The 12334-nt window shown below is 40.7% G+C and overlaps 1 protein-coding gene across 2 annotated transcripts in view; it reads left to right on the top strand.

The window, feature by feature from the left end:
- Window positions 1-12334, top strand: part of LOC115086926 (follicle-stimulating hormone receptor-like) — a 458076-nt gene that overhangs the window by 377753 nt on the left and 67989 nt on the right. For both annotated transcript variants that reach the window (XM_029593403.1, XM_029593404.1), the window contains 4 exons: window positions 5013-5084; window positions 8659-8736; window positions 11376-11444; window positions 11542-11616. In XM_029593403.1, the coding sequence (XP_029449263.1) occupies window positions 5013-5084; window positions 8659-8736; window positions 11376-11444; window positions 11542-11616 (294 nt within the window). The remainder of the gene's footprint in view (window positions 1-5012; window positions 5085-8658; window positions 8737-11375; window positions 11445-11541; window positions 11617-12334) is intronic.

Here is a 12334-nt window from a genome sequence, read left to right as displayed (position 1 = left end):
AACTTGCCTAATAGCCTCCGGGCCTTATGCTTAATGGCCTACAGGCCTTCTGTATTGCTGCCTTTGTGTCTCAGTGTTCTTTGTTCTGTATTGTCTTGTCTAATTCTTGTCTGGCCTTTCCTGGTCTGTCTTGTTGAGCGCTGCCCTTATCTGGTCTTCTCCTGTCATGTCCAGTCCAGTTCCTAGTATCTATTCCCTACCTTTCTATTGCCTTGCTTTGCCCCAGTTCCAGTCTCTACTTAGTATTCTGTCCAAGACTGTGTCTGCATCCAGTTCTAGTCCATACTCTGTATCCTGTCCAGTCTTGTCCAGCCTGTTCTAGTTTCCATTCCTCAGTCCCTGCCTGTTCCAAACCCAAACCACTGCTTCCAGTCTGATACTGCCCTCAATTTCCAGTCTATGCCAGAATCAGTTGCAGATTGTGCCTGCCTTGCCTTATCCAGTCTATACAGCTTGTTCAGTCTTGTCCAGCTAAACCCTATCGGTCCCCAGAATTCAAGGGCTCAACCTGTGGGGGAGAGGGCTAGATAGGCAGAAGATGAGCCCAGCTTTCAGCCATGACCAGCCATAATGTTCTGCCACTGAAGTCAAGCCCTACTGACCCCCAGAACCTAAAGTTTCAACATGCAGGGGAAGGGGCTGGCTAGGCGGAAGACCAGCCCTTGTTCAGCCCTGCAGTCCTGCATCACACCTGTGGGAGTGTATTTAATCCTAGCCAGGCACCCAATGACACATGACAAGAATCTCTTTTGTCACCACCAATAGTAGCCATTCTCTTATACTTTCTTGCTAGACCCCCCTCACACACACACTGCCCATATCACTGACTTTACTACTAGTAAATCATGACTACCTATGCTTCGGTCTGGAGGATAGTCTGTTGGGTTTTTGGTAGGTGTGATGTTAAAAAGGGGCCAGATTTTCAAAAGGTTATGCGTGTCAGACCTATTTTAAAAAGGCCCGTCGATTCGCGTAAAGCCCTGGGACACAAAGGCCTCGAACACGGCGGCCATTGCCACTGTGTTGAAGGATCTCATGCCAGCAGGCTGCCGGTGCACACAACTTACGCCTGCCCGGAAGGATGCGCAAAAGGTAAGATAATTTTGGGGGGGTTAGAGTAGGGCTGGGGGGGGAAGGTTAGGGGAAGGGGTGGGAAGTTTAGGTTAGGGGGAAGGGAACGGGGGAAGGCAGCGCAGCTCGGCGCACGCAAGGTGCACAATTGTGCACCCCCTTGCACGCGCCGACTGCTGATTTTATAACTTGTGTGTGCCTTCGCGCGCAAGTTATAAAATCAGGCGTACATGTGTGTGCGCCGGATAGCACACGCACATGTATGCCGAGCGCGTTCCTTTTAAAATCTACCCCTAAGGGAATATGGAGAAGAATGTGAACAAGTATGAAGAAAGAGTTTGGCGATGAAGAGTGAAACTGATAGACAAGTGAGGATCATGGAGTTTGTGAGAATAAATATGAGTGAAGGGACTGTGAAGGAAAATATGTGTTAACTGTGAGCCACAGGGACACATGAGAATGATGGGATGAGAAGATATTAGATGAGTGAAAAAGGGGGATTGTAAAATGTGAACATGGAGGTCAATATATCTGTAAGCCAGTGAGAAGAAATGTTAGTCAGATAAAGTTATACCAGAACTTTATCCAAGTACTTAGCAGGACTCATGCGCATAAGTCTGCTGCCTAATATTTCTAGATAAAGTTAAGTATGTAACTGTACCCAGCTAACTTTAGGACAACTATTTTTCTGAGCAGACTTGCACACATAACTTCATCCTGCCAACACATGCACATAATTTACCTGCTGAGCAGGGGATTTCAACTGCTAAAATATTCCGACTTACTCTCAAAGTTAACCAAAGTACTCTTTTTGAATATTGGTGTCATTATATATAAAAGATAAAAGTGATTTCCAAAAATGTTCTTACTAATACAGCTAGCTAAGAACTACAGTACTTTTTGATTCCCCATTTCTGTGTATCACAGTTACAACTTTCTGCTCCATAAACAGTTGCGTCATTTTGGACTTGTACTTCATGGTCGTCATTGCAACTCTCAGAAAAATCAACATCTAGAACACAGTAGCTTGCACACTGAGCAAACTTAATGTGAGAAGCAGCTGCCTGTAATATTCGATATGAACTAAGTGAAGCATTATTTTGTATCTGCATCTGAACTGTATGTTCCAGGCCACAAAGTTCTAGAGACCAGTGATAAATGAATAATGAGCTTTGTCTTTGGCTGAGAAGGAGCAGCATTGCTGATTATACCTCTCATTGTACATGTATAGAGTAAGCTGATTGTTGGTCCATGCAATGGCTCTGGTACTGTCAGCACTCAGCAATAATATAAGGTGCACTGATCTGTTACAAACCAATGACAGACCAATCTGAGTACACTGTCGAAGACTGAAGCAAATCAACATCATATTAAGCCCTTGGATGATCACTGACTCGCTGAAAGTGTTATTAACTGTAACTTGAAGCACAGTTAAGCATACATTTTTCTATATCATATAACATGGGGTGGGTGCGTGTTCAGCTATCCAAATCATTTTCATACTGTTTTATTTTGCAGTTGAATGTGATAGAATTGTTTTAATATGCAGAGATTTAAACAAATGCTATTTATGAAGACATAGAAACCACTTATTTAGTATATCTGAGGATATTTTTGGAGCAAAAATTATTTTCTTGTTTTATTACTATTAGTGACTCTTAAAGGGGACATTATTTAAAGCCATTTATCTGGGTAAACTGGCCTGGCTAATAGTACATATGAGCCTCCATAATGTATGACCTTTCAGCTGAGTTAAAAGAAGACATTCCTGGGATATGCACACCCTTTGCACATGCATACTTAATCATGATAGCTAATTTACAAATAGAAACTACCCAGTTTCTTTTTGAAAATTATCTACAAATTATGTGCATTAAACAAGCACATGTCCTATGCAAATTGATGACCTATGGAAAACTGCTCAATAGCTCCTTCAACTCCTATATCAAGTGCATACTAAAGAGTTCTTATTGCACATGGTGCATTAGCTGTTTTATAAAAGGATGAATCAATCTGAAAGCAGCATGCAGCTGTTACAAAATACCTTACTTGTTTTAGATAAAATTTCATAGCAAAAGAAACATTTTTTTTGCCACTTAAATAAGACTTTATTTGCTAGGCCACTGTTGGAAACAGGATGCTGGGCTTGATGGACCCTTGGTCTGACCCAGTATGGCAATTTCTTATGTTCTTATATTGTTAAAGTTCAGTGCTGTTCCCATGTCACCTCCATATACCATTTCACATACTCAAAATGCCCAGAAAGTTGTCAGGAGCTCAAAAGTGGAAATTTTAGAATAGCTACAAGATAAAAGTCATTCAGTTTTAGTAGATGAATCCTTGTGGAATATATTTGATGATTGCTATTAGGTCCATATTCAAAAGCATTTAGCCAGCTAATCCAGATGTTAGCAGACTAACTTAATATTTGGGCACATATCCAGCTAAATTCTAGCCAGCTAATAAGTTAGCTGGCTAGAATTTAGCTGGATAAGTTAGAGGCTTTCTGAGAGCATAACTAGGATTTGAGTTAGCCGGCTAAGGGGATCATTCATCAAATCACATTAGGGCCTTATCAAGGGCATTAGGGCCCTAACGCCCATGATAATGCATAAAGCATGCAATAAATAACGCATTGCAAGATGCATATGCAAACTTTTAAAATTTAGTCAAAAGGGAGGAGTTTATGACATTTGCACAATGTACTCTCACCCTAGTTTGATAGCAGCCAAGTAGAGAGTGCATCATACTTGGTCAAGAGTACAATGCACAAATCTCATCTTTGTGTACCTTTCCTCAGTCAAAATCACATCAAATCTTCACTGATGTGTACTGTGCTGTTTGTACCTCTGATTATGCATGTAAAATTGCCCCCAAACCCTAGTCCATCACCAAAACCTCACCTCGAGTTACTAGTTGACCCTCCTACAGTAGTATAAATATTTGACAGTCTCTCTCTCTCTCTCTGTCTCTCAAACTTGGCTTAGTCTGGGGACTCAGCCTAGGTTGAGGAGATGGCCAAGGCTGCATCAACCCACCATGCTCTAAATCTACATAAGTCCAAGACTTTGGCCTAGCCTTGCTAGCAATCCCCACTGGACTGAATAATTGGGGAGGTGGGTTGTAATGCTTGATTCATTTTTTTCACACAAATCAAGCAATCCACAACCAAAATATGTGGGGGAAAAACTTCCCAAATACAAACCTATAGAGCATACTATTTTAATAGACTCATGGCTGGATGTACTAAAGGGTTTTCCCGATTCACGTGTCTAAAGGAAAAATGCTAAGTTCATTGGCCTGTTAGTGATGCACTCAGAACTGGGGCTGATGGTCACATGCTGCAAGGTTTATGCAGGCAGAATGAGTCTGTAAGACAGTATATGAGGTCCAACTCTACGTGTCCACAATTCAACCAGTTTCTGCCTGTCCTGTCAGTTAAAAGACACAGCACCAGTAAAGATGGCAAGGTAAAATTCAATAGTAATGAACAAGAAAAAATAAATGGGGGCAGGAAAACACAATGGAGTGTGGTGTACAGTAGGGTTTAGCACTGAAGAACCATAGCATGTCATTCTCTGGGGTCTGCGTAGAATAAGTGGACCCCGGACTGGTATAAGTGAAATATGAACATTTTAAGTACATAAATCGATAATGAAAGAACAAGATGGCTTTGTGATGGAACCTGAATGTGGAGAACATGATGGAGCTTTCGAAATAAATGAAGGGAAAGCACAAATAACGTACATCCTGTTTGTAGCCCAGTTCCTTTGGTTGCAAGAGCAGTATATAAACACAGAATTCATTTACAGTGATTAGCACAGGCTTCTAAAACTCCATTTGTTCTGGTTCAGTTTTTCTAGTGCTTTTTATTTTCTCTAAAAAGAATAGATTGTAAAATTTATTAGAGTAGCATATAATATTCTTTCTTTTCTTTCCAGGTTAATTTCCAATACTGGAGTTACAATTATGCCTGCTTTTTCCAAGATTTGGAGTTTCCAAAAGATTTTACTGTAAGGTTTTTTTTTTTTTCCTTGCTATGTTTAAAAGCTGTTCTCATTAATGTACCTACCTGTACCTGAATACAACTCGCCTTGAGATACCAATGAAAAGGCTTGGGCTACTATCCCTTAAATTAAGGGGGCAATTTTATAACAGCCCACATAAATTAGAAGGCAAGTATGTGCATAAGTTGCACTGATTTTCAGAGTGGAAATGCATGTGTACACATATACGCACCTACAAACTTTCCCTTTTGGAAATCAGCCCACTGAAACTACCCACACTAATTTGCACCTGCTAAATTTGTGTGCAGACATGTTACATGCGTGCTCTTGAAAATGCTAAGGTATGTGCATACGTGCTACCCCCACCCCTAGGAACACCGCCTCTCTGTTCAGGTGAGATTTCACCTGAAAATGTCATGCGGGCTTACATTCACCGGCATTTAGGGTGCTGGGTAAACAATGTTGTGAAAGTCCTTTTCTGCACAGAACACCATGTTTTATCAACAGAAGTCCCTTTGAAAATTGCCCCTTTTAGGTTTTGCTGCTTAGATGACCCTGATCATTTACTCATTATTTGTGTTTTCTGTTTTGCAAATCACAGTACAGTCCTCATTTAACTTTCCCAATGGGCCCTTGAGTTGGAAAAATGTTTGGGTAAATGTGTTTTAAATGAAAACAGAAAGTTGAATAAGAACCGTGTTGTGCATTAAGGGGCACATTTTAAAACATGCGTGCGCAGCGTACATTAGTGCGCGCAACCCAGCGCGCACAAATGAGTGCCTGATTTTATAACATGTGCATGCAGCTGCACACATGTTATAAAATCAGGGGTCGGCGCGTGCAAGGGGGTGCACAATTGTGCACCTTGCGCGCACAGAGCCCCACTGCCTTCCTCCGTTCCCTCCCAGGCCACTCCAAAATCGGAGCAGCCTAGGAGGGAACTTCCCTAACCCCCACCCCACCTTCCCTTCCCCTAACTCTCCTGCCCCCCAGTCCTAAGCTAATCCCCCTAAAAAAAGTTTCTTACCCAGTTACGCCTGCCTTGGGTAGACGCAAGTTGCGCGAGCTGGCTGATGGCTGGCCCACGATCCCGGGCACAGCAGCAAATGGCCGTTGTGCTTGGAGGCTCCGGCCTCCGCCCCCGCCCCTTTCTTCAAGCCCCAGGACTTACACATGTCCGGGGCTTTATGTGCGCCACCGGGCCTTTTGAAAATAAGCCCGGCGCGCGTAGGGCTTTGAAAATCTGCCCCTCTGGGAGCAATTTTAAAAATGCATTTTAAACACAAATATTTTACCTACAACATGGTTAAAAATATTAAAAAAATAAGCACCCCAAGTAATAATCTGAAAACATTAAGAACTAGAGAAAAAAAGATAAAAATAATTGTAAACAATTTAAAAACAAAGACATCTATATAAAAGAAGTCTTATAATGGAGGGCAACAGTGCCAGCCTACAGCAGTAAGACATTGAAAACTTATATACAATGACCAAAACTTACCGCATCAGTCTTATAGAAATAATGCTCAAACAGCGGCCAATCAGTTAAACTGAGCAACAGTTCAGCCTACTCTGGCACTCAGAACAAACATGGCAGCTGTGTTATCACTTATTGCATGATCTTACACTTTCAGCGATACAGCCATACATAGAAACGGAGACGATTTATACTCACTTCCAGACTAAACAGTATCCATCTTGATACTACCCTCCAGTCCAACAACATGGAACTATTATCCAACTGACCTTCCAGTCTGAGGTACCTATCTGGGACTTCCTCATGCTGGTCCCCAGTCCTGTTTTGGTGAGGTGAGCTTTTCATGTTGAATAGCCCTTGCTGAGTATGTTGAACAGGATTAGAGTTTTCCAAGGGTAATGGTTTGTCACAAGATTATAATACAGGGGGCAGTTTTCATCTTGTCCATGTTGGGACAAGGCCTATGCATACCTTTTACTGGCAGGCTTTGCAACATTCCTCAAACAGAAAGTGCATAATCACTTGCTCATGCTTTCTCTGTAGGTAGATTTTTGCAAGAAACAATACATGTGATGATTTGAAAATGCCATCTGTGCAGGTGCTTTTCCTCCCTGACCTTAACTCGCTACCAGGAATGCCTCCTACCAATGTGGCTAAAAGTACATGTGTTCTCTTCCACAATGCACAAACTTTTAGCCATGATTTTCAAACAGTTGATTGAAGCAAGTAAAATGCTTTTTATCTGTCTAAATCATTTTGAAAACTGACCTCACAATGTCATAAAGCTGGACAAAAAATGTGTGCATGTGACTTTAGCATTTTCAATTACATCATACATTATTTGCACGGCACAGGATAGTGTTAGATGATTGCTCAGGCAACTAAGCACAGATGCATTGGGATATATTAATTCAGTGGCAGAAGACAGATGGGAATAAGTTCAGAGATTTACTGTACCCACCATGCTGCATTTCTGGAAGCAGATTCCTCACCAGAGTTAGGATCCCATCTGTCAAAGCTACTCCATTAGCATAATGTTATCTAGAAACTACCTTCAAAACCAGTCTTGCATGTTGCTTTCTTATTTGTTTGCTTGTGGTAGTATTCCCACAGGGATCTTGGAATAAATTCTCCTTTGTGGTATCTTGTATTAAAGGCTAATTAGTGTTGTCAATCAGAGAGGAAGCGAATTGGGAAGCAGAACAGTGCATTTCCTAGAAATGTATTACTTATTCCTGGACACTGTGACTCTTTTATTCATAAATGTAATCCTTCATTCAAAGAAGATATTTAATTTACTAGGTTATTAATCCTTCTATTCCTGGAGAAGATGTGCAATTCTTAGGGACCGGATTTTCCATTAAGGGACTTGAAATCTTTGTAGGCTGTGATACCTTTATTGGACCAACAAAAATAAATGTTGTACTTATGTAGTACTTGAGCTTTCTAGACTACATAGGTTCCATCTTTGCATATCAATTGAGAGATGAATGGTGTATGCTTATGAAGTATTTTAAGTAGAATGGTACATGAATCCCTTATTCCTGGGAACTGCAAAACCAAGCTGGCAATCATCAAACATGTTTTATTCAATTTGGATGATCATCCAAATAAACTAGTTCACCTGCAGCAGCTTCCTCTTATTCTTCCCTTCCTCTACCCTTCCTAGCCATCTGACACATGGCTAGGCTGGGTAGAGGTCCCCCTGAAGTCAAACATGCAGTATTCTTTCATCATAATCATCATCATCATCATTCTTACATAGTAAATGATTGCAGAAAAATGCCCAAGTGGTCCATCCAGTCTGTCCAGCAAGTTGTGTAGGGTAAAAACTGCTGCTCCGTGCAGGTTATCCCGTTACACAGGTTACCCTTTACTTCATTTCCATCCTTTTGAAATCCAAGAACACCTTCTCCTGTAAAACATGTCACACTTCCAATGACACAGAAGCCAACGGATTTGCAGTTCTTCAGAACTTGGAAGTTCTGTACTACTCCAATTTTTCATGCAGGAATATAAATGCATATTTTCAAAAGATGAGTAAAAGAATAGTGCACCAGAGAGCTTTAAAGAGGCATAATAATGTGTAGCTTTATTTTTCAGAGATATTCATGATAACATCAACATACACAGAGTGGAAAGAAATGCTTTCTCTGGGCTATCTTCAGAAAGCATAACGATGTGAGTATGTTGCAGTGGTTCTTTACTTTCAGCTTTTTTTTAAGCATATTTTAAACCTTCCTTAGGCGCTTTATCTATCACTCTAGCAGCCTCTGAGTCTAAATAGTTCTTATGCCTGCAATCTACAAATCTTTAACTTACTCCTTCCTTGTATATGATATCCCAATTCTAAACAAAATACAGTTCTGGAAAATGGCATTTTTTTAAGTTAAACATTCATATTTAAGAAAAGAAAAAATGTGTCTGAAATCTTGTGACATAATACATCTTTTTTAGAGGACAATACTGTTCATGTGTACTTAAAGAAGCTGTTTCACTTTGCCTTTTCAGAATAATGGTTGGGCTGAAATTCTACCCTAGAATGTAGAGAACTAAAATATAACACCATATATCCTCAGATGCAGAAACATTTGCATCATAAAAAAGTTATTGTTTCTGTAAATCAGGAAATAGCATGCGACAAGAATTCTGAATTTCCTTCCCACTGGTAGTCCAAATCCGTGCAAAGCCTACTGTGAAACTGCAGTTGCTCCCTGATTGGTTCATCTGGGATTAGAATAGTGGTTCCCAACTCTGGTTTTCAAGATAACCAGAACATTTAAGGGTAGATTTTTTAAAAATTACGCACGTGCCTCCTTGTGCGCGCGCGCTACCCAGTGCGTGCACATGGACGCACAATTTTATAACATGAGTGCGCCGGCGGACTGGAAGGGAACTTTCCTCCCCCACTACCTACCCTCCCTCCCTCTTCCCCTCTCATCCGCGACCATGTTCAATGCCCTATCTTTACTAGTTTTCTTTATTTCTGAACTTATGCCAGCTCCTAAGCTGGTTGCTCAGAGAGCAGAAGCCTGGTTTGGACATTGAATCCCAGTCTCCTGCATGGCAGTGCACAGCACTTGACACTGATCTACTTGGCCAGTAGTTGCAGTACTAGTATTTTAGAGAAAATATATTGCAACATCAAATAGCGGCATCATTGTACAGCCCACTGTATCAGAGTATCTCACCATACCAGTATCATATTATACTAGCATTTTCTTTCAGTAATGAAGCACTGATTCCTTCCTACTGAATCATACTAATAAAAACTAATTTTAACAGCTTTTAATTCAAACTGATCTAATATTACCATTATATTTTTATTCCTATTTGTTCTGGCTCACTCTTAGGTACCAATGGCCAAGAACAAAAGGGCATAATGGGAGAATCTATCTTCAGGCCTTGCACACACAAACATGTCTGGTATCTTTCCAGTCAAAAAGGGGCAAACTACATTTCTAATGCCTACCTACTGCTTAGTTCCAAGAAAAGTTTCAAGTAACGTTTCATATTCTTTCATAGCTTTTTCCTTGTGGGTCACTCACTTTCTTATGAAGCAGATATGAAAAATAAGCTTAAATTAAAAGGTTGACATGAAAAGACAAAAGCAAGTTCTCTGCATCCTCTACTTCCAGGATCTTGGAGTAAAACACTGGTAATCTGATGTGAACAGGAAGCCAGCAGCAATGGATCTGTTAACCATTAATTGGAAGAAATACAGAACTTAGGCCTGGATTCATCATTCTTCACAGAATGATGAATCCTGCGAAAACGGGGGGGGGGGGGGCCTTCGAAAGCCCGCAGCCTTCACACCATGGCGGTGCGATTTCGGCGGCCGTGGTGTGCCAGGTGCCAGCTTTCGCACCGAATAGCGCCACCGTGAAAGGTGGTGCTATTCGGCTCGCTACTGCTGATGATAACGTTAGTAACATTATCGCAGGCAATGAAGCCACCGCCGACTCCGCCCCTTCCTGCCCCGACTCCGCCCATCCCTGTCCCGACTCCGCCCCAATCTAATTTGTATGCTATCGCACGTGAAAAGGGCCTTTTCGCATGTGATAAGCCTTTGGAAAATAACCCCCTTAAAGAGCTCAGAAAGTGCATAACATATTGTGAAATTATTTTAAGATACATCACAAGTTATAAGCTTAAAATAAATGTCAAGAAAGTATACAGCATATGAAAAATGCTCTGAAGGGGTGCATGGTCCCCTGACCATATGACCTTGGGGATGGAAGGCTCCCATCTGGGTAGGTCTGTTTCATTATTTAGCTAACTAGTGTAGTATTTGTGTGTTTTATGTTAAAAGATTTTAATATCTTTTTGTATGCTAGGATATGTAGAATGCTGCTTGTTCTATCTTTTAATGTTAAAATTTCCATTGAGGAGCAAGAGGGAAATGAGAAGGCAGGGAGATGGAGTCATGTCACATTGCCCTCCTAAAAAAAATTATCTCAAAAGTTTTTCTTTTTTTTTTTTGAGTCTCAAAAAATTGTCTCAAAAAAAATGAGTCTCAAATTTCCAAATGGCAAGTCCAGATCAGCATCTGAATATAAGATATCCTGCTAATGATTCATGAACAAATAGTTAGTTATAAATGATTAGATTTTATGTTACAATAGTCTACAACTAATAATACTAAGGGGGTTACTTATATCAAGCCCATTTACAATTCAGCATAGTAAGATGACCATTGCTATTGGGGTTTTTTTTTCTTTTTATTGTTGCCAAATTTGGACCTTGAGTTTATGTAAAATGTATGCAAGAAAAGAAATGTTCTTTATGTCTCTATATATTTTTTTTCTTTTTTTTTGCAGAAGGATAAATAAAAACGGAATTGAAGAAGTAGAGAACTATGCATTCAATGGCACCCATCTGGATGAACTGTAATTTTCAGAATTAAGTACTTTTCAAATGAATGTGTACTAGTCATTATGGCAGTATGGTTTGCAAGTGCTTACTATGTCTTCTCTGATTCTGTAGAAATCTAAGTGATAATCAGAAACTGGAAATACTGCCTGACAATGTTTTTCATGGAGCCAATGGGCCTATTGTCTTGTAAGTAACACTTCTTGTCACCATTTTGATCGCTATTAAGAACAAAAAGCAGGGACCTAGGTGTCCAGGGCTTCTGCTCCCATTCTATTGGCCAGTGCCACAAATTTCAAACAGCTGTTCTGTTTACTTCTTTGCAAGAAACAGGAAGGGAGAGGCTGGAAAAGCAGAGAAATAAACTATAGCTGATTGAGATTCAAGGCACTGGCCACTAGATTTGGGGAAAGAGTCCTGGGAGGAAACGCTTTCAGCATCCAGCACTAGTTGAATCAAGGAAGAGTTTCTTTTTCACCCTTACACAGCAAGCTGGGTCTAATAATGAATAACTTTGTCAAGGCCACTTAGCAAAACTAAAGCAGCCTTCAAGAACCTCGGTGGTAAATGTCCAAGCTTAAGTGAAGTCCATGCGGGGTTGAGGGGCCAGCTGTTGGGGGAGAAGGGAGCCAGAAATCAGGAGATTAATATGGGGAAACAACCCAGGGAAGGGAGCTGGAGAGTGAAAGAAGCAATCTAGGGGATATTTGGGGGAAGTGAAGGTTTAGGATGGGAGAACTGGAAAGTAAGAGATGAAGGATAGGAGAGAGAAGGAGGGATGAAATCCAGGAGTAAATGAATAGCTAGTATGATGTGCTGCTGATGTTAGAGAAAGATTTAGAGCAGAGAAGAGTGAAATGAAGAAAAGATATATGTTTGGAAGGAGAGAAGGTAATAAAGCTAGGAG

This window comes from Rhinatrema bivittatum, chromosome 3 (genome assembly GCF_901001135.1).
Source record: "Rhinatrema bivittatum chromosome 3, aRhiBiv1.1, whole genome shotgun sequence".
Lineage (NCBI taxonomy): Eukaryota > Metazoa > Chordata > Amphibia > Gymnophiona > Rhinatrematidae > Rhinatrema > Rhinatrema bivittatum.
The sequence above is the reverse complement of the archived record's forward strand: the minus strand, read 5'-3'. Positions and strand labels throughout refer to the sequence as shown.